At 37.7% G+C, this 24924-nt stretch overlaps 3 protein-coding genes and 2 long non-coding RNA genes across 5 annotated transcripts in view; 2 read left to right on the top strand and 3 right to left on the bottom strand.

Moving 5' to 3' along the window:
* The window catches only part of LOC137487288 (uncharacterized), a 372332-nt gene that overhangs the window by 13783 nt on the left and 333625 nt on the right, over positions 1-24924 (bottom strand). The window lies entirely within an intron of this gene.
* LOC147845203 (uncharacterized) overlaps positions 1-24924 on the top strand; it is a 449333-nt gene that overhangs the window by 317419 nt on the left and 106990 nt on the right. The gene's annotated exons all lie outside the window — the stretch shown is intronic.
* LOC108183702 (uncharacterized) lies at positions 2508-3384 on the bottom strand. The gene is made up of 3 exons (XR_015484332.2): positions 3341-3384; positions 2950-3013; positions 2508-2661 (listed from the first exon to the last, which is right to left on the bottom strand). It is a non-coding gene; the product is annotated as an uncharacterized LOC108183702 (long non-coding RNA).
* LOC137491049 (uncharacterized) lies at positions 8787-21321 on the bottom strand. The gene is made up of 2 exons (XM_087250656.1): positions 21172-21321; positions 8787-10700 (listed from the first exon to the last, which is right to left on the bottom strand). The coding sequence occupies exons 1-2, from the start codon at positions 21254-21256 to the stop codon at positions 10072-10074; spliced, it is 714 nt and encodes a 237-aa protein (XP_087106782.1). The 5' UTR covers positions 21257-21321; the 3' UTR covers positions 8787-10071.
* The window catches only part of LOC148682332 (uncharacterized), a 31267-nt gene continuing 27835 nt past the window's right edge, over positions 21493-24924 (top strand). The window contains exons 1-2 of the long non-coding RNA XR_015942926.1: positions 21493-22377; positions 22454-24334. This is a non-coding gene — a long non-coding RNA (uncharacterized LOC148682332). The remainder of the gene's footprint in view (positions 22378-22453; positions 24335-24924) is intronic.

Raw genomic sequence — 24924 nt, 5'->3', positions numbered from 1 at the left:
CAAATACTTGTACAGCATTTATTAATCATTTAATTAATTGAAATATGTCCCGATGCTATTAAAATCAAAATGTATGCTTGTTAACATCAATGCACTGAGCTGACATGAACTGTACTTTCTTTATATGAAAGATGCTTTATTGTTCTTTGTTCATGTTAGTAAATACATTAACACTTACTAATACAACCTTATTGTAAAGTGTTACCGTCTTCAGAAAGACAGATACTAACTAAATTAAACTAAGTAACTAAACTACGCTTCAACCATCACAGTCTCCAAAATACAATTCCGTTTACAAAGTTTACAAAATACCCATTTTTAAAGTGGCTGCAGTAAAAAATAAAATAAAAAACATCACTCACAACTAAGAATCACAAGTGAAATACATTACATCTGTTTGAGGTTTTATAGGTTGAGAGAAACACTTGAGGTAAAAGATGGCACTGGGGACAAAGAATCAAGTGTAAAACTAAAACATCTATATCAGTCTAGCACTTAAATACATATTTATTTCTCAAACACCAGGTGAGTTTCCTACAAAATCAATAATGAGGTTTGCTATTCCAATTCATTGTGAATGAATGGCTTCACTTTCACAATAGTGAAAACTCAAGCTATAATCTAAACCTGACATTACTCCTTCACTTTGCATGTCTGCATGCTAAATATTTAGTAGTTTTTTGTTGTTGTTTTTTTGCATAAAGTACATCTATTGTGTTTAGCATTACTGCAGCAAAACTGAGCACCTGTGACAGTGGAACATGTAGACAAATATTTCAGTAAATCATCAAGAAAATGTGTAGAATATATGGTTTGATTCTCTCTCACAAACACAACAGTAAAAGCAATTTGTTATTCCATTATTATTAGTAGTATCATAAAAATTGCATGTTCACATGGGTCTTATAATAATGGCTCACATTTGTGAATGTAGGACCACTATTTCACTATTACATGTCACATTAAGTGTTCATATAGGTTCTGTTATTAAGTACTTGTGTCATCCCAGAGACCTGTTAATCTTCAAAACACAAACTAAAATATTTTAGATTAAATGCTCCTCATCCTCTACAGACAGCAATAGTTTCAAGATGGTCATTGTCAAGAAAAGGCACAAAACACATTGTCAAAACGTTCCATGTGACTTCAGTGATTTCAACTGTGAACCTACCAAGCTCCAACAACACTTTAGTGAGGCAAAACAAAACAGTAAATACAAATGTGTTTGCGTATATCTCTCCCGCATCAGATCAGCGTGTGTGTTTACTACGAGCAGTAAGCACACACCATGACCTGTTGTGGCAAAGGCAAACAAGTTATACAGTACTTACTGTGATTTAACCTTTATGACAAATGTACTGGACCTGTTACACATATCACTATCTTTTATGAACACAAATTTCACTGTAACGGATGCTATTGTTTTGCTCCAGTAATACCTTCAGAGAACACCATACTAGTCAGACATCCATACAAAAGCAGAGAGTTTGGTCTTGTGTAGCAGAACTGCAATAGATGTCTGTCTGTCCAGGCTGACACTGGTTCAGGCCATCAGTATGTCCTTGATGCCCTCAAATGAAGCTTCCAGAAAACCTGCAATAAATGAAATACGAGGTTACAACTAAGTTGGTATCTGCTATTATACAAAGTGAAATTCAAATATTTATTTTTAATTGAATCCGAATTTGTCTTATAATAATCGCCACACTCAATAATTTTGACTCATCCATCTGAATATTCCTAACTAAGAGAAGTGAAGAATTAGGTGTGATATCGTCAGGAAGCCCTTCGCCACCACCGGTGCCAGCATTTCCAGAATTCAAATTTCAGATTCTCAAAAAAATTACTTTTTTTTTTTTTTTTAACAAAGGCTGCAGTAAAGAATCATGAAACATTCAACACATCTAATAATTACAAGTTGTTGTAAACCATTACATGTACTGTAAAAGCTGTTTAAAGCTTTTTAGACATACGGGTTGAGAAAAACTCTAGAAGGAGTAGCACTTGTGCAAAAGTCTGCATGTAGGACAGAAAATTAAAGGGATAGTTTAAAATTTGTATTCTGTCGTCATTTACTGACCACGTTGAACACAAAAAAAGATATTTTGAAGAAAGCTGGAAATCTATAACCATCTACTATCAATGTTTACAGGTTTTTAGTTTTTTTTTTCAGAATAGCATCTTTTGTGTTCAACAAAATAAACTCATAATGGTTTTAAACCATTTGGGGAGTAAAATGTGAGTAAATTTTTTATTCTTGGGTGAACTATCCCTTTCAGTTGGAAAACACCAGAATTCTTAAGTAGACCCTTTTCGCAAGACAGATGATGCATTTCATTTCTCCTCTTAATCCTCAAGTTTTTAATATTAAGATTTATTTAAATAGCATGTTTATTTATTTGTTTTAATGACATTTAATAAAAACAACTTCTCAATGACATCACATGTACTGGACCTGCTACACATGTATCACTATTTTTATGAATACAAATTTCACTGTAACGGATGCTGTTGTTTTGCTCCAGTAATACCTAGTTTAGAGAACACAGTAGTAGTCAGACATCCATACAAACGCCTTGGCGTGGAGTAGCAGAACTGCAGTCTGTCCAGGCTGACACAGGTTTAGGCCATCTGCGTGTTCTTGATGCCCCTCAACTGGACCTTCCAGAAAACCCAGAAAGTTAAAACCCATTACACCTCTTATCTGCTACTATACAAACTGTAATTTAAGCATTAATTTCTCACTAAATACATATTTGTTCCCCAATACTGTCACATAGTATAACATCACAACATGATTTCACAATAATAATATCAATATAACAATATAGGCTAATATCGCAACATAGCCTAACAATCAATAAACAAACAAATTAGAAAGAGAATATTACCAGCCAAAGCACCAATAAGATTCAACAGATAGCCTAGTTAAAGGTAAAGTAAACTTACATGGACAAAGCCTTTTCCATTCAATGCTGTGCAAGTTAGTGCGTCTCTGGAGTAAGTTACATGTCTAAAAGCAAAAACAACAACAACAGTGAAACGACAGCAGTTCACTTTGTAATAATAACACTAATGATGCAGCGTATAAAAGGATATTGTTTTATAACGTTGCTCAGTAACTTTAAACTGCGTTTGGAGTTTATCGCTCTTGAATTTGCCATAAAAACGCTTTAGACTAACGTTAAACATGTGACATTACCTCGAGGTTAGCTGCTGCGTCACCGGAGCGCTTTAAAATTCGAAACACTACACCTCAAAAGTCACGTTTAAGATACACTGTGTGTAAAACAAAATCGGGGGGTAAATAAAACATTAAAGCATCTAAAAACACGCTTACCTCTGAATTCTGCTGCACTGCAGGTCAGGTGTTCGTAATTAAGTGAAGTGAAGCGCTGCGCGTGGCCGCGTGCGCCGAGTCCTCCGATACCATGGTAACCAAACATGTTGAATATTGGGTGAAGCCATGACGTTAATTCAACATACAGATCATGATAAAAAAATGTCAACGTTGATTTGTACAAGGATTTCTGTAACTTTTTTAAACCATTTATCATTCAACATTGTTTCAACATTAAAGCAACTACTGACGTATTTTCAACCACATTTCAACGTTGAAGCCTGGTCATATGCAGGCTGTTTTTCAATCGTTCAACATTAAATGTTCTATCAACATTATTTCAACGTTCAAAACACATCTGACCTTATTTCAACCATATTTCAACGTTGAAGGTCGGTCGTGTGCCGGCTGGGATTGTTTTTTCTTCATCAATTTTTGTTATCGGGCAAATGTCTCTTACAGTTAAACAACCTCTTTTGGTTGCCATTTTAAGACTTGCTGTCTTTTTTTTAGTTTCTTTGTGCAAAATCATCTTTCCCTTTTCAGCGTTAGCGCTGTCGCTTAGTTGGTCAAAGTGCCTGTTTAGTAAACAAGACATCCTGGGTTCATGTAGTGCCAAATGTACAGGTGCCAGAATTGCTTCTTCTTAAGAGTTACAAGTGTTTACGCAGCGAGCTGTTTAGCAGTCTGTTTCTTAAAAAAACTCAAAACCTTACAGGTTTTTCCAATTGTTTACACACAATTAATTGTACTTCAGACACAATGACTACAACATGTAACATGCACCAACCCCCTGAACCATCTCTGCTAAATTACAAGCACAATTCCTGCTTTACACCCAAATTGCAGGATTAAAACACCTTTTTTTTTAAAAACACTACAGACAATTCTCTGCATTTTGCACAGTTTAATGCAGAAAATCTATTGTTTTCAGAAGGAACACACTGTCATTCACAATTCTAAAGTCAGTTGTCCTACTTTGCATACTAACTCATCACATGAGTAAACACCTGTCACACAGAATTACAATTTAGAAATCAGAGCTCATCTGGTTCATAACTGGTTCTCGGCCAACTCATTTTTTTTTTAGTTGTTCATCTCCCTCTCCATATTCTCCATTCCTCAAACCTATTGAGGATTTTTTTTCTCCCTGGAGATGTAAAGTGTATGACCGAAATCCACACACACGTATACCCCTTCTCCAAGCTATAGCAGTTGATGCTTTTCGAGACTGGATTTGCCATGCAAGGTAACAAGTCAGAAATCCTCATTTAACAATTGAGTCAGAATATACCTTAAAAAGCTGAAGCATTGAAGCAGGGCTTTTGCTTCATTTGGACTCTGGACTTCTGCAAGGGTTCATCCAGGATTTGAACCCAGGAGCTCTCGCACCTTAAGCGAGAATCATATCCCTAGACCAACAAGCCACTGCAAGATCGCACCGTACATGGCAAAACTATCTGCTGACAAACCAGCATTCTCAGAAAAAGGCCTCTGTGTAAGCCACAACGCCTTTACAAAACAGCAGACAACTGTAAGGGCTCAACCAAAATTTTAACCTGGGATTTCTCACGGCATGATTGAGAATCATACTCCTAGACCAGCAAGCCACTATGCAAGGAATGATTTATGTGGTGACACTATCTGGGGTCCGTTCTTCGTACCTCGCTTAAATGATCTAGGATGATTTGGCAGATCCTGGATCTTTTCATCTCGATAACTGATCTCTCGCTAATTTGGTTCTTCAAACAAGTTCGCGAATCAGTTTAGAATGTCTGGATGAACTGATCTGAGATCGCTACATGTGTTGTGAAGGACAGATCTATCGATCCTCGAAATCATGATCAGCAATGCCATGATTGGCTGACGGCACATCAGCGTATTGACATCATCTGATTAATATTCAATAGTCCATGTGAGCAAAATTACATCAAATTAGCAGTAAACGGTTTGTTAAATTTGAAACGCAATAACCTTCCACATTTGTTGTGAGCTGCAGGCTTTACACTTTCATGTGTCAAGACAAGAGTATTCATCATGTATTTTAATGCATATCAGTGTATTTAGTTCTACATTTAGAGAAGATTTTCTTTATTATAGTAGGTGTTTTTTAATCAGTGTAAAGAAAAACTGGTTGTTTACAAAAGCATTTTAATATTGATAAGGCATCAGCAACTTTTGTGAAGCATCAAATCACTGGCATATTAACTGTCAAAACATGTTTATGACTGCATAAATGTATTATTGCTTTTAAAAAAAGTCACATATTGTGCATTTCTATTATACACAATTTGTACTAAAGTAATTTAAAAAGTTCATGTCAATACATTTTCTCTTTGCACCACCAGGTGGCAGTCTTTGTACTTTTATTTCGAGGGTGTAGATTGCATAAGTTTTATTAATATGTATAACTTCATTTATTGTATTAGTAACTATAAACTATATATATATACATAGTTCAAAATATTTACCATTTTCCCAAGTATATATAACTACTACTGTAAGAAAATATTAGAATTCGGTACTTACTTTCTGTATTATCTTTGCTTGAACTGAGCCGATCTAATCCTATGTATATGAATTTAACCTGCTTCCGATCAGGTTTGACCTAGCAGAACTGTTGCTATGACAACAACTCTCAGATCAACTTTGAAGAACGAAACGATCCTGGATCGGGTTAAATCGTCAATATCTAAATACAGCTAACTGAGTAATCCACATACGAAGAACGGACCCCTGCTGACAAACTGGAATTCTTCGAAAGACGATTTTATGAAAGACATAATGCCTGTAAAACGCAGGACACCTGCAAGGGCTTGTCTGGGATTTAAAACCCCGGACCTCTCGCACACGAAACGAGAATCATACCCGGGGATGTCCAAACTCAGTCCTGGAGGGCCGGTGTCCTGCATAGTTTAGCTCCAACTTCCTTCAACACACTTCAACTCCATGGAGCTTTCTAGTATATTTAGAAGAGCTTGATTAGCTGGTTTAGGTGTGTTTAATTGGTGTTGAAACTAAAATATGCCGGACACCGGTCCTCGAGGACCGAGTTTGGACACCCCTGCCCTAGACCAACGAGCCACTAAAGTGTTGACATTTTACATGGCGTCAGAAGAATCAGATAGTCAGAAATTTTTCTCTAACAAATCAAGGGCACCCTAAGCGAGAATCATACCCCTAGACCACCGAGCCACTGCAAAACAGCAACTTTACATGGCGACACTATCTGCCGACAAACTGGCATTCTCAGAAAAAGGCATCTGTGTAAGCCACAACGCCCTTACAAAACAGCAGACAACTGTAGGGGCTCAACCGAAATTTGAACCTGGGATTTGTCATGGCATGAACGAGAATCATACTCCAAGACCAGCAAGCCACTTTGCAAGAAATTTTTTATGTGGTGACACTATCTGCTGACAAACTGGAAATCTTTGAAACACCTTTTTATAAAAGCCATAATTTTGAACCCAGGACCTCTCGCACCAAAAGCGTGAATCATACCCCTAGAAAAACAAGCCACTAAAATCTGAAGTTTTCACATGGCATCAGAAGCAGCAGATAGTCAGAAATCAAGTGCAGAGAATTTGTAAGATGGAGGAAGAGAGTCTGAAACAATGGTGGATAGTCTATTGGGTGAGAGAGAGCGTAGGTTTCTGCGAAAGTCAACTTGTTTTGGAGTGTGTGGTGGCTCAGGAGTCCTGTGTATGTTGAGAGACAAAAGGAAATGATCCGATGTGTGTAGTGGAGTTACTAGTGTTTGATCAGTGAAGCAATGTCGAGTGTAAATAAGATCAGTAGCAGAAGTAGGTGCTCTTTTGAGGTCAAAAGAGGCAAGCAGAGTCTGGAAGTCAGTAGCTTGAGGTTTTTCAATGTGGATGTTGAAGTCACCTAGCACCAACAAGGGAGTGTCATAAACAGAAAAAGATGAGAGAAGAACATCCAGTTCATCTAAGAAGTGACCTAATGTACCTGGTGGGCGGTAGATGACAACCACATTTATGTAGAAGGAGTGGATAATGGTGGCTGCATGGAATTCAAAGGAGCTGATCTTTGCCAGTGACTATCTCTGAGTAAATTTCCATTCTTTGGAAATCAGTAGTCCAGTTCCACCCCCTCTCCCTGTCTGACGAGGAGTGTGGGAGAAAGAGAAATTAGCAGAAAGAGTAGCATGTGTAGCAGTGTCCTCCGGAATCAACCAGGTCTCACTTAGAGCCATGAGATTATAGTCAGAATGTGTAGCTATGGAGGTAATAAAATCTGCCTTGTGAACAGCAGATTGACAATTTCAGAGGCCCACGGAGAGAGAGTTGTGAAATAGCAGATGCATGTATTGAACGAAGGTTGTGATAATTATGCCTGGAGAGCACCTCCCGTGCTTTGCGAGTGTTAGTAACAACAGGAATTAGTTAACACATAATAAAATTGTAATGAAAACAATAATAAGTGCAAAGATTAAGTAAAATAAATAAATAAAGTACTCAGGTGCTTTGTCAGTGTCTTTGCTCGGTGGAGTCGCACAGGTAGTCAATGGTCTTTACACTCGTCGGTCTCCACACGCAGTGAGACTAGCTGCTTATATACACCCCTGAGCGCTTGCTGATAGAATTCAGCTTGACATGCCTCAAGAGTTTCCACAATACAACAACAGAAACTGAGGCGAGGGGTGCAAAACCGACCGTGATCAACACACAAGCTCTTACAGTAACCAAGGAAACAGTGAGTAATCTTTCTAGCACTACACACAAACAACTGAAATCAAGTCTAAATGTACTTACACGCTGCTGGTCTCGTTGCTAAAGTGCTTCTCCTTATATGGTTGAACAAGCCATCCTACTTCCCTTACTTACATTGTCTATCCATCAATCTATTTATTCATTTTGTTTAGTAAATGTGTTATTTTTGAGGCTGACCTCAAAAAAATATAATAATTTTACTGCCAGAATTTTAGGTGCAGGCTAGGACTGTCTCTGCCATTGGCAGATAACGTTTTTTTGGCTTCATAGGACATGGACCTTCAGCATGCAGTGGGACGGTTTGCTGCTGAGTGTGACATGGCAGGGAAATAAACAGCACCTCTGAGTCAGAAACCATGGTGCTTGGCTGGTAAAAAGGTGGCCATCTCCAGTTTGGAGAGTCTTTACCCCAAATGGAGTACAAGTATCTGCGTTTTTTTTTTTTTTTTTCCTTCATGAAAAATGGATTGTGAGATTAAAAGATGGATCAGTGCAGCAGTAGCAGTAATACATTTGATGTGATTGTCTGTTGTGGTGAAGTAGCTGAGATGAAAGGCAATGTTCTAAATTTACCACTCAATCTAGGTTCCTACTCACATCTATGGTTATGACTAAAAGGACAAAATCTCGGTAACAACCGGACACATTTTGCAAAATGTTATGACCTGCTTGTTTGAGTTGCACCATAAAAGTGAGATGAGACAACAAAATAGCCTGAATGCAAATGATTTATTATAAAATGTAACTCAGAACAATCAATCAAAGCAACCAACAAATGTCTAGGCATAATAATGAAAATAAAGAACTTAGGATATAATCACAACAACACTTTAACTACATAATATAAGTAATGCAAAACAAAACCATAAAGTTAAAGAGTCAATGAGATGGCAGGTCTTGACATGTGGACTCCTGAGTAGCCACAGCGTCCAGGGGTAGCTAGCACAACAACTTTTATATACCCATTGATGAGTAATGCAGGCATCCAATCAGGATTTACCACATATTCCAATCTGGAGTCTTGGGATCATCACAGTGTATTAATATTGTAAAACTAAATACTTGTCGCTCTGCCAAAATCATCAAATATTCATCAAGTTTGTATTCTACTCAAAACAGTAACTGTAGTAAACTAGAAAGAATTTTGAATCTAAAAGTAAAGAAACTTTACTAATAAATAGATGATTTGTTTCTCATTTAGGGAGTCAGACAAAGAACATCATCGAAAACAACACTAGCTACATGAATACACTGAAGAGTAGAGTACAGATGTATCCGCACCTGTACAATCACTTGCAAAAAGATTTTAAGCAGCAGAGATGCTGTTTGCCAGATGTTTATAAAAACTGTTCTTCTCTCAGTTGCCATCATTGTGTTTACAGTAAACGCAAGGAGCGCAACACATTTCAACAAAATTTTCACAGAGGCACAACAAACACACAGACGCAGGGAGAAAGACAGTGACTGTTTACATGGACATCAGTAACTGACTGTTTAATGACAGTGGAATGTTTGATACTGCACATTGTATAAGAGAAAAAAAAAACTGGATTTCTCGGTAACTGAGATGCACTCAGTATGTCAGAAAGCCATGTGCTTGTGTAGACTATCCTGTCAAAAAACGCGTTTACATGTTTACACTCAAGAGAGCAGCATTTACAGCAGATCCTTCAGTCCATAATATTGTATTGATATTAACGTACTGACTTTAAACAATTCCTCTTCTCCCACTTGTTTTGGCAACCCAACTAGTCGTCTCTCTGCCGTCTGAACACTCTATCAGGTAAAACAGTCTTTAAAGCTATCATACATATTAATGAAGTTGCCCCAAATACACAATAGAGCGCACTGATTGGTTTGAAAAAAGTCTTTCTCATGAATGAATGCAGTACACTCAGAGACAACATGAAATACTCCCAGGTACAGACAGACGGTCTACATGCTGGAATACACGCAAGGAAGTGTATGGGTAGAAAAGTCCAGTATGACTGCGGCTTAAGTGCATGTGAATGGTTTCTTTCCAGTGTGGATCCTCATGTGTTGATTAAGGTATGATGAGCGGCTGAAACTCTTCCCACACTGAGTGCATGTGAATGGTTTCTCTCCAGTGTGGATCCTCATGTGTTTATAAAGGGATGATGAGCAGCTGAAACTCTTCCCACACTGAGTGCATGTGAATGGTTTCTCTCCAGTGTGGACCCTCATGTGGTAATTAAAGTGTGATGAGCTGCTGAAACTCTTCCAACACTGAGTGCATGTGAATGGTTTCTCTCCAGAGTGGATCCTCATGTGTAGATTACGGGACCACGATAAGCTGAAACTCTTCCCACACTGGGTGCATGTGAATGGTTTCTCTCCAGAGTGGATCCTCATGTGTAGATTACGGGACCACAATAAGCTGAAACTCTTCCCACACTGGGTGCATGTGAATGGTTTCTCTCCAGTGTGGATCATCATGTGAATCTTAAGAATGTCTTTTCTTCCAAAACTCTTTCCACACTGAGTGCAGGTGAAACGATTCTTGTCTCTCCTTTTCAAAATACCATCAGTCTGTAAAAAAGTTTTTTCCTCAATTTTGACATGATGTTCCTCCTCTATACTCCCCTCGTTCTCTTCAATTATTTCTAAAATAATAAAAAAAATAAAACATTAGTTTTCATAAAGTCTTAAAGGGCACCTAGGTTACCCCTTTTTTCAGATTTAATATAAGTCTTTTGCGTCTCTAGAATTTGTATATAAAGTTTCAGATCAAAATACCCATCAGATTTTTCATTATACCTTTTACAAGATGCTGTTTTATACTGATTTCCAGCAGGGGGTGGTTTTGTCGTACTGTGCCTTTAAGCCAAGTTCTGCCCGCCCACTGTTTCTACATGCCTCCTCCCTCAGCTGCGTCAGACAACAGACAGACTTAAAGGAAGAAGGTCTCACATAGCGTTTGTGAGAAACTACAGTAAGAACTAATCTTTACTAATCAGTATAGGGAAGTTGCCTTGATGAGTCACACACAATATCGTTACAAAAAGTTAACGCGTGCGCGCACACACGCGCACACACACACACACAGATACACATGCAGGCAGGCAGACAGACAGAGCGCACTTAGCTTAGTTAAGGCTAACCTCAAGTACTGTGTGGATATCTTTTAAGCTAATGTACAAAGTAAACCTGATTTAACTTCCACAAACCGGGATTGAAGCGTCTTCTTTTATAATTGTTCTGACACGCGGCTGTGCTGATGAAGTAAAGCTGAAGTAAAACGTTGTAATTAATTACACACATACTCTGTTTTAAAACACTTTAAACATGTGAAACTTACTCTTAATCACATTTGATGATGATTGCTGATCCTAGCGAACAGAACAGACCTTTTATTCCCGGTTGCTCTGCGTATGTCTGCCTGGTCTTGTTGACATATACACGCGACTACCGGAACATGTTAATGCGCGCAGCTGTCAATCAATTTGGTGGGCGGGGGGAATCGCACACCTACGTAATGGTGCGATCGATTTGAAAACAGCTCTAATTGGCAGACCCTTTTTTTGTAGTTAAATTGAAAAAAAAGGACTGGGTGTGTTCATATCACCCCAGTATGACGGTCGATACACTATACCAACACACAGATCTGTCCAAACAGCTTGAAAAGTTGATTTTTTACCATAGGTGCCCTTTAAGTCATCCTTATTTATCTAGTGCTTTTACAATGTAAATTGTGTCAAAGCCACTTAACATAGAAGTTAAAGTAAATTTAAACTGTCAGTCCAGTTTTCAGAGTTTCTTACATAATTGATCATAAAAGTCATTTTGGTCATATTGATCAGACACAGATTTGAAAGCTGTAAATGGCCTATTTTTATTCCTATATATTCACAATTACAACAAAATGTTTTTCTAAAATGTGTAAAGCAGACAGGGAATACTTGTATATTCTATGCCTGACTGGTAAACACACCAGAAAAAAAGGTTATTGGGTAATAGCTGAACAAACAGCTGAATTTTTGCCTTGCAGACATGAGACATGCCTGTCAGCATCTGCATAAAGCAAGGGTTCTCAACCTTTTGCAAGCCGGGCCCCCCCAAAGCCGGTTTATTGCAGCTAGGGCCCCAGTGACTCAGAGAGGGTACAAGGACCTTACATTTTAGAGGCTTGCTTAGCTTCTCGAAGAGAAATCAAACAAATGAGCGCTTTCTAAAGTCTATGAGCACAGCACACACAAATAAACTAAATTGACATACTGCAGTTAAATTTCGAAATGTGTTTTTTTTTAAATATATTTATAACATTTGAATACAGTTCAGCAACATACATCACACAACCTGACGACAAAGGGAGCTGACAATTGAACATCACTAAATTTACCATCACCTCAAGATTAAACATTTTACACTGATTTCATACAGGGTTCATACAGACACAGCCTAATGAAAATCAAAGACTTTTAGGCACTTTTTCCAGCATCTACTTTTATTTTCGAAACTGACATGCAATGTATTGACCACCAGAAATGTATTCTCAGCAACCCATAAAAACATTGCATAGGAACTTTTAGCAAATTATTGTTATAATTAAATAAATGAGGTAGCCTTCCCAGTATAAAATAACAGTAGCAGACCTAACTTTATAGCTACAGCTCGGCAGAGTCAGCACAGGTATAAAAACAGGTGGTTTTATTCCTGATGAGAATATTTATTGTTGTCAGACTTCACTCTCACATAAATACACCTAAATAAATCAATCAAAACTCACAGCTAATCAGGATAGCCTGTGTGTGTAGGGGGAGAGTCAGAGGAGGGGAAGGTCAGTAAAAATTAGCATAAAAAAGGGAGTGTGAGTTTTGGGCACGTGCTGATTTTCACAGAGGCAAAACAAACACACAGATGCAGAGGAGAAAGTCAGTGACTGTGTTTACATGGACATCAGTAATCGAATTATTTGCCAAATTATTAAATGGTGGATTTTAATTGCAGTTTGGCTCTTTCATTCAGGAATTTCATTCGTGTCCGGTGACAAACGAGATATTTGATTTGAGGAATTGCTGGAAGCGTGTATCTTTCATGCAATGTTTGTTGCAAACAAAAAAAAACCTCCACATTTCTCTAACTTAGATGCACTTGGTAGGAAGCGTCAGAAAGCCATGTATGTTATTATAGTCACAAAATGCGGGTGTAAGTTTTATTGTGGTGCTATCATGTTTACAGTGGATTTTTCAGTCCATAATATTGTATAGATATTATCGTACGGTAAACTTTATTAACTTTATCAACCATTTGACTAAGGTCTGTCTTTAAACACTGAAAGAGTACTGCTGACGAACTAACATTGCCTCTGAATAAACAAACATAAACCACTGGTCGCTCACTTAACAAATCTGTAGAGACAGGACAATCAACACATACTGGAGCTCTGTCTTTTATTAAAGGAGACGAGCAGGATTTCACCAGTTTCAGATGAGAAAAGCTCTCGGGTAAAAAATGTTCCTTAGACATACATTTCTGTCACGCGTCGCGTGCAGCATAATCCACACGCGAGTCCAGCTACGATATCATAGAGGGAAAATAAAAACAAAACCTTCACTGCAGCAAAGTATAAAACGCAACACTGACGACCCGAATCTCCAAATATTTCTTGTTCTCCCACTTGGCAACACAACGTGGCGTCTCTCTGCCGTCTGAACACTGTACAGGTACAAACAGTCTTCGAAGATATCATGCACATTAATGAATTTTACTCAGAGACATCATAAGGTACTTCCAGGTAGATGTTCAGTCTGCATGCTGGAATACATGCTAAGATCTCATGGCTGTGACGCAGCTTAAAAAATTAATTTTAAACCGGAAGTACGAATTTGCTCAAAATAACGCAAAAACAACCAATTTTCACTTTTTGGTGAAATATGTGTGTCCTAATAGTGTTTTTAGCAGTGTGGGACACATATACGACTGTCAACAACTCAAAAAATTAGTTTTGTTGTTTCGTGACCCTTTAATGTCAGAAGTAGAGTATGGTGGTATTGTTATTTTGGACCATTGTCCAGTCTCACTAAAACTATGTTTTCCAGGCAATGTAATCCCCCAATGTACATGGCGGTTTAACTCAAGACGATTGGCAGATGACGATTTTGTAAAATTTATTGATGCTCAAATAGATTTCTACTTTGAGACAAACAAATCCCCAGAGATAAGTTAAAGCATCCTATTGGATACTCTGAAAGCATATATAAGAGGACAGATTATTTCAGATCAACGTAGTGCAAATAAAACAATGTCAAAACGGCTTACAGAGATTATGAATAAAATACAATGGATCAGCTACACTCAACATCACCTTCTGAATAGCTCCATAAAGAAAAAGACTTCTTCTGCAAGTAGAATATGACTCCTTGACAAGTGAAAACGCGTTATGAACGAGCTGGCAGGTTATTGTGTTACCAACTGAAATGATCCTCAGCAGTTGGTTTTATAGTTGCAGCTCTGAGGTAAACAAAATTGAAAGTAATGAGGGTTTTTACTTTAATTTTTTGGAATTACCATCTGTGATTCAGATCAGTTGGCATCAGAAGGAAAATAACACCTTCTGAAATTGAAAATGCAATCCAAAAAATGAACACAAGAAAATTGAAAACTCAATCTGGCCCTGGTGGCTTCCCAGCTGAGTTTTATAAGAAGTTTACTGTCACGCTTACACCCCTGTTGTGCAAGGTATTTGCTGAAGCTCTTGTCTCGGAATCACTCATCCTCTTTATGACATCGGCTGCTATAACAGTACTTCTTAAAAGGTAAAATGATTTATTTAAATGTGAATCTTATCGTCCGATCAACTTAATCTGCTGTGATTATAAGATCCCGGGGTGTTTCTAGAAAACCTAGTAAGAGCTTGTTTGTCAAGCCAAGATGTGTCTGATTGCCGTCGGAACTAAACTTTGCAGGACACCGGACCTCCATGACTGAGTTTGGACATGCCTGCTCTAGGGGAACGAGACAGGGCTACCCTCTGTTCCCTCTGCTTTTTGACATTGCCCTTTAACCTCTTGCAATCGTAAAGAACTCAGATAGCTTGCAAAGAGTTTTCAGAGAGGGACAAGAACATAAGTTCCTGCTATATGCTGATGATCTTCTTTTTATGTCAAATCCAGATACATGTATTTCAAAAGCTCTTACAATAATTTCAGAACTGGCAAATGTTTCTGGATACATAGTCAATCTAGCAAAGTGTCTCCTTTTCCCTATCAATGATAGAGCACAGCAAATGTCCTTCCAATCCTTTCCATTTTCAGCAAGTCCTGATAAATTTGTATATCTGGGTGTGAGTGTGACACGCAAATATAAGGATTTGTTCAATAATAATTTTAAAACAACATTAGACAAAGCCAAATGAGACATGGCATGGTGGTCAATCCTTACTTTATCTTTGGATGGGAAGATCAATTCCATTAAAGTGGCAATACTACCAAAATTTCTGTTTCTATTTTTAGACTGTGCCTGTTTTTTTTTTTTTTTGTCAAGTCATTTTTCAAGAAGTTGATTAACATATTTTCTGGACTATAAGATTCTACTTTTTCCCTAGGTTTTGACCATGAGGCTTATATAAAGAAGCTGCTATTTTGTGGATTTTTCTTCCACCGCTAGGGACGCTCTGATCGGAATTACTGGTAGAATAAAAAATAAGATAGACGAAAAATCAATGCAAAGAAAAATAGACTGCGCTACTTTTTTTTTAGCAGATAGAACACGCATGACAAATTACTAACTGGAAACTATATTCAAATCCTTGCCCCTTCATCATGGAAACCACACAAAGAAGTTCATATGATGCAAGTTAAGTTGAAGGCCATCGGGCTTGCTACCCAGGAAGGAAACTGCGCTGCTGCACGCAAGCTTAGCATCAACGAATCTATGGTGAGGCGTTGGAGGCGGCAGCGGGAAGAGCTCATGCAATGCCAAAAGTCAAGAAAAGCTTTCAGAAGACATAAAAGCAGTTGGCCTGAACTTGAAAATGTCCTGGAAGACTTGGTGAACACACAGAGAGCATATGGCCGAGGTGTGTTCACTGTACAGATCAGACTGAAAGCCAAAACAATCGGCTTCAAAATGAACATTGAAGGTTTCAAAGCTGGGCCGTCATGGTGTTTCAGATTTATGAGACGTACCTGTCCAATAGAGCACGTACCACTCTGTTAGCAACTCCCTCCTGACTATCAGGAAAAAGTTGAAAACTTCCATAAATTCGTTGAAACAAAGATACAAGAGAACTTCCGGACCAGACAACATCAATAATATGGATGAAGTACCTTTGATGTTTGATCTGCCTCTGACCAGGACTGTTACCAAGACAGGTGCATCATCCGTGTTGTTGAAAACAACTGGCCATTAGAGAACGCACTTTACCTGCGTTCTGACATGCACGGCATCCGGACAAAAAATTCCACCAATGGTGATTTTTAAGCTCATAACTACGCCCCAAAGAAAAACTCCCGAAAGGAATAGTGGTCAAAGTTAACGTCAAAGGTTGGATGGTGGAAGGCCTAATGAAGGAATGGTTAACGATGTGCTACGGTAAGCCGATTTTTTCACCGGAAAAAAACGCTGCTTGTTTTGGATAGCATGAGGGCCCACATCACAGATTCTGTGAAAGCAGCGATCAAGAAAACAAACTCCATTACAGCTGTGATTCCTGGAGGTACAACAACGTATTTGCAGCCACTTGACATCAGTGTGAATTGGGCATTTGAAAGGTGCACTCTGGGTTGAGTGCGAGACTTGGATGACAAGTGGTAAAAAGTCTTTCACAAAAACTGGCCGCATGCAAAAAGCATCCTTTTCTGATGTCTGTCAGTGGATCCAAACAGCGTGGAGTGCTGTCAAAGAATCCACCATTACCATTGGGATCCGAAAGGCTGGACTGCTACGCGAAGAGAGCGGTGCACTTTCAGAGCTAAATTTACTAGAGGATGAAAGCAACACAGAGATCGAGACTGATGGAGACAAATGTGACGAAGCGCTTCTGAGGCTGTTCAACTCCGACACTGAAGAAGATGAATTCATGGGTTTCAGCAAAGATGATTAAAGTGACTTGTGGTTTCAAACACAAGAGAAATAAAGGTGAATAAATACCGTTTTTTTATGTTCTGTTTTTATCAGCAAAGTTGCTGCCGTGTTAAAAGGCAATGTTCAGAAAGAATCTGTTCAGGTACATACATACATGTACAGTTTCAGTACAAAATCGTTCTGTACATGCAGTAAATTTCAAATTTTTCAACATAGATATCTGCGGCTTATAGCCCGGTGCGGTTTGTATAACTTTTTTCTTTTTTTTTTAAATAGCGCGCATGTGGCTTATATACAGGTGCGCTCTATAGTCCAGAAAATATGGTAATTGTATTTTTACATTTCTCTAGGATAAGAAAATTCTTTGCATAAGAAAGGAACTCTTGGAAAAAAGAAGGAAGAGAGTGGATTGCCAATGCCAAATTTCTGCTCCAATTTTGTTAAATCCATTGTTCCCCCCCTCTCTTATAGATTCAGCGTTCCAATGATGATCTAGGAAGGGAGTTAACTGTGATAAGAACCTGTTAAAAGATGCCATATTTATCTCATTTCAACAGTTAAGAACAGACATTGAGATTCCACACTCTAATTTTTTAGGTACCTTCAGGTCTTTGGTTTCGTTAAAAAAACTTCTCTCCTTCACTGAACCAACCAAAAGCATGCTGTATAGATGAATTGGTAAACATGAACCCATATCAAAAAGGTGTAATGTCCATGTTATATGAAGTGATCCAAAGAACTGCCTCCACTTATTAGACATGGTCTTCTTCAGTTTAAGGTGCTTCATAGGCTTCACCTATCTAGGAGCAAGCTGGCAAAAATGTATTCAGGGTCAGATTCATCTTGCCCCAGATGTGGTTTGGAGCCAGCAGATCAAAGTCATATGTTCTGGGGATGCCCTATATTACATCATTTTTGACCAATATTTTTAGATAATTTTCATCTAAATGTAATAAAGATATGGATCCTAATCCTTTGATCTCAATTTTTGGTACAGTGGCAAAAGAAATATACCTGTCAGCTAATCACGTCGAAATCATTGCCTTTTCTTCTTTACTGACCAGACACCTGATTCTTCTCAGGTGGAAAAAGACGAACCTGCCATCCCGCAATCATTGGATATTAGAAGTGTTATCACATCTTTAACTCGAGCACCTTAAGTACACCATCCGAGGCTCTACAAAAAAAGTTTTATGAGGTTTGGCAGCCATTCCTATCCTACACTGAACGCTCAGGGGTTATTATATCCTAAGTGAGAGTTTATCCCTAATTTCCTGATTTGTTTTACCTATTTTTATTTTTCTCTTTTTCCCTTTTTCTTTATGGGGTATGAGTATGTCTGTAGCAATGTACCATGTTAATTTGTTCTTTAATTTGTTTGTTGTGGAAAAATCGTAGACTTTTGAAAAATCAATAAAAATATTTGAATAATAAGAATGTAAGCAGTACTAAATAGTTTTTTGAACAAGTAATAATCCCATTAATCTAGTTATAGTACATGTTCCTGTTGAAGGTCTGTGAATTTAAGCTATTTATTCATTAAAGAAGGACAAGCCATTCTCATACGTGACTTTGTTCTTTGAGTGACTGAAATGTAGGCAATAGCTATGTTTCCATCCAAAAATGCAAATTAAATTTATTTGCAAAACTGGAATATCACAAAAAATATTCAAATAAATTAGCGTTTCCATCCAATGAATCAAAGAAAACAAAATCGTCACTTCCTGATTAACTAGCGTGAAATATCAACAGTAAAAAACAGAATTTACTGCGGTAGAAGAAGCTACATGAATCTTTTCTTTATTTAATAAAAGACTTTCACATCAGAGGATAATGCCGACACACAATGAACACGTGGTGGCGTTTGAAGCAATGAGATGTGGAGAACAGACACTTTTGACTCGCTCCAGACACTCTGGAGGTCATTAATAATATAATAACATTAATACTTAAACGGTTGAGGTGTTTTAGAATGACCAAAACAGCATTTCTCATATTTCTTAAATGTCTGGGTAAACAGACACTTTTTCCTCTTTGAACACAAAACATTTTCTTTTGAGAAACTTTTTAAATAATTTGGAACAGTAAACATGTCAGGCATGTCATTCAATTGAATCCTTGACTTCTGCTGTCTTCTTTTGTTTCAAAAACACAGATTTCTTTACAGTTTGAAACAGCATCTTTGGATATCTTTTCTGCTGGAGATACTGTTGTCCTTAAAACAAAATGTAAAAAAAAAAAACTTACATATACAGATGAACGGTACAGCAGAAAATATTGGCGGTTTTAAAACCTTGACTTTTTTCAAACTGCGTTATACCTTGAAAACAGTTATTGTCCTACACCTCAGCAGCACAACACTGTTTTTAGGATCTAAAAATGTATTCTTTAAAAAAAAAGTCTCAAGCAAAAGGATTCCAATTTCAATGTCTGCTGGTACTTGAAGAATATGGTCAATATTCTGATGAACTTTACACTCAAATGTTTGCATATCATCAGCATGCTGTAATCCATTTCTTAAGCAACAAAAGTCGTTTTAGACTAGTTTGTTGGCCAGTTGTAGTCAGTACAATGCTAAACGTTATTGTTCCACTATGATTTTATTGTTTTGTCTCACGTCGTCCCGCAACAACAACATATAGTTTAGAATACAATATTTTATAATAATTAATTAATTTAGTGTCCATTTCATTCAGCATATTTTAAATTAGGGGCATCCACATTTTCTGACATACTTTAAATCAGGGTTTCTACAGGTGTCACCAAGTTAAATTTAAGGCTAAAGACATTTTTTAAGACCATTGTGAATGAAATTTTAGATTAAGGAATTTTTCAAATGCCCCAGATGAAAAAGATTTTTATTTGTCCTATATTATATCAAAATATATTATCAAAAATATCAAAAAATATAATATAAAATATTTAATAATACAATAATAAATCAATAATAATAATAACAATAAAATATTTTACATATTTCTTAGCAAAAGATCTTAAACATTGTGTAAAAACAAGAGAGCTCTACTTGGATCCACACTTTTTTTTTCCAAAATAAACTTTCTTTAAAATAAAAAACAAATTCACAAATGTTTTACTAACTATAATAACTATACTAAACTATATTATAACTATATAAACTATAATAAATTAAATCTATGCACAACAATCTGTCCAGGTCGATGTCCTCAGCAGAAAAACCATAGAGCACGTTTAAACAAATGAAGCACGAAATTAATTAAAGCATTATGAGAAATAGAGTTAAAATGACCTTTTTGAATGAAAGGTTAAAGGTTTTATTGAGATGTATTGTTGGTGATTGTATGGGTTTCGGCCAGATTAGGTAGCAAAACATGAAAAAAGGAAAATGAAGACTTGTTTTAAAAAGATTTAAGACCTACTACACAATCTTTCAGTAAATTTAAGACTTTTTAAGGCCTAAACTTTTAGGTTTTTGAATTTCAGACATTTTAAGACCCTGCGGCTATTAAATAGGGAATAGCCCTGATTATTAGTTATTATAATAATGATGATGTAATTGTAGATACTGTCTGTGAGAACTAGTAACAACTACTACAAACAAGTTTAAACCCATAAAGAAGTTGATGAAAAAAGGGAATTGTGATCAACGTGACATATGCAAATGGAAAGTACTAAGCCAACACTGTCACTGTTATAGCAGATATCTTTTATGAGAATACTGTAGGTCAAATATCGTCAGCTCAGTTAAACTTTTTTAATTTATTGTTTTTATTTGTTTTATAAAGCGCCAGTGCTCAAGGACGCTTTACAAACAGTAGGAGAACAAGAAAAGCAATAACCTTAAGAAGGAAGAGAAAATGGGAGACTAATAATACATAAAATAATGACAAAAGACACGAGAACAAGTTACAAATGAAACTCATTCCTTTTTTTCAATGAGTGCTTATGTGAATTTAGGAGAACTAGGCAGCACACTCAGGACTGCAAGATGGATTTAATTTAGTATTATTATTAAAATATATCTGAATGAGGATCAAATGACTGAGTTGGTGTTTGAGAATAAAAACCAACCTGTTTGTTCTTGCAGATCTTCCTGTTTGACTGTGAATGTTTCTTCAATCTTCACATCTTCACTCTCCTCTTTAATAAACGCCATCTTTATAACAGTGTGGAGATCAGTCGCTTCAGCAGGAGTTTTTCTGTGTTTAGACACTTTATCCTGTTTAAAATGAACAACACAATAAAAAATGTCCTGTTTAAAATAAATAAAACAATGAACAGAAACAAAATAACTTCTCTTCAACACTTGCTTCAACAGTTTCCTTATATGACAGTCATTAACAAACAGAAATCAGGTAAGTCTGAGCAAGAAACAATAGACACAAACTAGACAGTAAAGTTCGTCGAGACAAACTTTGAGGCTGGCTTGACAAAGCCTGTTGGTAATAGTTTGTTTAGTTTAAAAACAGTTTGAAAAAGTATAAGTAGCATGTTATTAGCATGATTCTAGCATGCATTAGCATGTTTCTAGCATGGATTAGCATGGATTAGCATGTTATTAGCATGAGTGTAGTACAAATTAGCATTTTATTAGCATGATTCTAGTATAAATTAGCATGTTTGAAAAAGTTTTTTCAAAGTTTGAAAAAGTATAAGTAGCATGTTATTAGCATGATTCTAGCATGCATTAGCATGATTCTAGCATGGATTAGCATGTTATTAGCATGAGTGTAGTATAAATTAGCATTTTATTAGCATGATTCTAGTATAAATTAGCATGTTATTAGCATGCTTCTAGCATGAATTAGCATGTTACTAGCATGATTCTAGAATAAATTAGCATGTCACTAGCATGATTCTAGTATGAATTAGCAGGTTATTAGCATGATTTTAGCATGAATTAGCATGATTCTAGTATGAATTAGCATGTTACTAGAATGATTCTAGCATGAATTAGCATGTTACTCGCATGATTCTAGCATGAATTAGCATGTTATTAGCATGATTATAGTATGAATTAGCATGTTACTAGCATGATTCTAGCGTGAATTAGCATGTTATTAGCATGATTCTGGCATGCATTAGCATGTTACTAGCATGATTCTAGTATGAATTAGCATGTTATTAGCATGATTCTAGTATGAATTAGCATGTTACTAGCATGATTCTAGTATGAATTAGCATGTCACATAGCATGCTTAGGTGGTTGCTAGGGTATTCTGAGTGGTTGCTAAGTCGTTGCTAGGCAGTTGCTAGGGTGTCCTGAGTGGTTGCTAGGTGGTTGCTAAGATGTTGCTAGGCGGTTGCTAGGCTGTTGCTAGGTGGTTGCTATGGTGTTCTAAGTGGTTGCTAGGTGGTTGCTAAGGCATTGCTAGGCGGTTGCTAGGGTGTTCTGAGTGGTTGCTAAGATGTTGCTAGGTGGTTGCTAGGGTGTTCTGAGTGGTTGCTAAGGTGTTGCTAGGCGGTTGCTAGGGTGTTCTAAGTGGTTGCTAGGTTGTTGCTAAGGTGTTGCTAGGTGGTTGCTAGGGTGTTCTGAGTGGTTGCTAGGTGGTTGCTAAGGTGTTGCTAGGTGGTCGCTAAGGAGTCCTAAGTGGTTGCTAAGCAGTTGCTAAGGTGTTGCTAGGTGGTTGCTAGGGTATTCTGAGTGGTTGCTAAGGCGTTGCTAGGCGGTTGCTAGGGTGTCCTGAGTGGTTGCTAGGTGGTTGCTAAGGTGTTGCTAGGTGGTTGCTAGGGTGTCCTGAGTGGTTGCTTGGTGGTTGCTAAGGCGTTGCTAGGCGGTTGCTAGGGTGTTCTGACTGGTTGCTAGGTGGTTGCTAAGGTGTTGCTAGGCGGTTGCTAAGGTGTCCCAAGTGGTTGCTTGGTGGTTGCTAAGGTGTTGCTAGGTGGTTGCTAAGGTATTCTGAGTGGTTGCTAAGGCGTTGCTAGGCGGTTGCTAGGGTGTCCTGAGTGGTCACTAGGCCCTTATTAAGGCATTACTAGGCCGTTGCTAGGTGGTTGCTAGGCGATTGCTAGGGTAATTTGGATGGTTGCTAGGCAGTTGCTAGGGTACCCTGGTTGGTTACTAGGCAAGCCTCACATACATGCCTGATAAAACATTTATACTTAGTAAGCATTTCTAGCAAGTTACAGTACTTGGCTAGTCAATATTAGCATGTAGCTAATCACTGCTAGCATGTGTAGCATTTAGGAAGTTCCGTTTGCTAGCATGAGTCAAACGAGCCAATCTCCAAGTCTCTACGATGTTCTGATGCTGAGATATAGCTGTTGATGAATGGTTGCTAGGGTACTCTGTTTTGTTGCTATGGGCGAGGTTACAGAGTGCACTTGAATGTGGTTGGCTGTCTAAGTCAAATGAACCAACCCCCATGTCTCTATGACACTGCTATGCAAAGATATGCATCTTGGCCTATTTTAATGGAAGTCTATGGAATCAATTTGGGGGCGTGGCTTGTGAGCTTCATTATCATATTGAGATGCTCATTGGTTGTCTGAGTCAGATGAGCCATCCCCCAAGTCAATAGGACACTGCTAAGCAAAGATATGCATGTAGGCCAGTTATTAACATGAGTCTAGTATGAATTAGCATGTTACTAGCATAATTCTTGTACAAATTAGCATGTCATTAGCATGTTTCCAGTATGAGTTAGCATGTCATTAGCATGATTAGCATATAAGTAGCATGTTGCTAGCATGATTGGCATGTCATTAGCATGTTAGAATTATAAGCATTTGATAGCACAGCTAATTACATTCTATAGGACAGTTGCTAGGGTGCAGTATGTGGTAGTTAGGGGTGTGGCTAGAAAGTTAAAAGGCCATCAGTGATTGGCTGCTGGCTAGACTGAGTTAAATGAGCTTAGCCATTAGTCTCTATGACAGTCTGATGCTGAGTTATGAGCTCACAAAGTTTGATCCCATGTAAAGTCAATGAGAGTCTTTTGTAATAGAAGTCTACGGGACAGTTGCTAGGGTGCAGTATGTGGTAGTTAGGGGTGTGGCTAGAAAGTTAAAAGCTCATCAGTTATTGGCAGATTGGTAGTCTGAGTTAAATGAGCTCAGCCATTAGTCTGTAGGACAGTCTGATGCAGAGTTATGAGCTCACAAAGTTTGATCCCATGTTAAGTCAATGAGAGTCTTTTGTAATGGAAGTCTACGGGACAGTTGCTAGGGTGCAGTATGTGGTAGTTAGGGGTGTGGCTACAAAGTTAAAAGCTCATCAGTTATCGGCAGATTGGTAGTTAGAGTTAAATGAGCTCAGCCATTAGTCTGTAGGATAGTCTGTTTCAGAGTTATTAGCTCACAAAGTTTGATCCCATGTAAAGTCAATGAGAGTCTTTGTAATGGAAGTCTACGGGACAGTTGCTCGGGTGCAGTATGTGGTAGTTAGGGGTGTGGCTAGAAAGTTAAAAGCTCATCAGTTATTGGCAGTTTGGTATTCGGAGTTAAATGAGATCAGCCATTAGTCTGTAGGACAGTCTGATTCAGAGTTATGAGCTCACAAAGTTTGATCCCATGTTAAGTCAATGAGAGTCTATTGAATGGAAGTCTATGGGACAGTTACTAGGGTCCAAAAGTGGTTGCTAGGGCGTGGCTAGAAAGTTTAAAGGTGATCAGTCATTGGCAGTTTGATAGTCTGAGTTAAATGAGCCCAGTTAGAAGTCTGTGCAACAGTTTGACGCAGAGTTATGAGGTCACAAAGTTTGATCCAATGTTAAGTCTATGGGATTTTTCCGACAGTCCCGGGACGTTTTTCGGAAAACCGAAAGTCGGATCAGTCGGAAAAGATATAGCATAAAGAGTCAGACCAGTTTGGAGGTCTGGTGT

The sequence above is a fragment of the Danio rerio genome, chromosome 4 (assembly GCF_052040795.2).
Source record: "Danio rerio strain M-AB ecotype USA chromosome 4, GRCz13ab, whole genome shotgun sequence".
NCBI lineage: Eukaryota > Metazoa > Chordata > Actinopteri > Cypriniformes > Danionidae > Danio > Danio rerio.
Note: the sequence above shows the minus strand (reverse complement) of the source record. Positions and strands in the feature narration are given on the sequence as shown.

Coding starts and splice junctions, on each gene's coding strand:
- LOC137491049 (XM_087250656.1), bottom strand. CDS start 21,256: ATGGCGTTTATTAAAGAGGAGAGTGAAGATGTGAAGATTGAAGAAACA. Junction 10,701..21,171: donor AGATCTGCAAGAACAAACAG/GTTGGTTTTTAT, acceptor TTATTATTTTAG/AAATAATTGAAGAGAACGAG.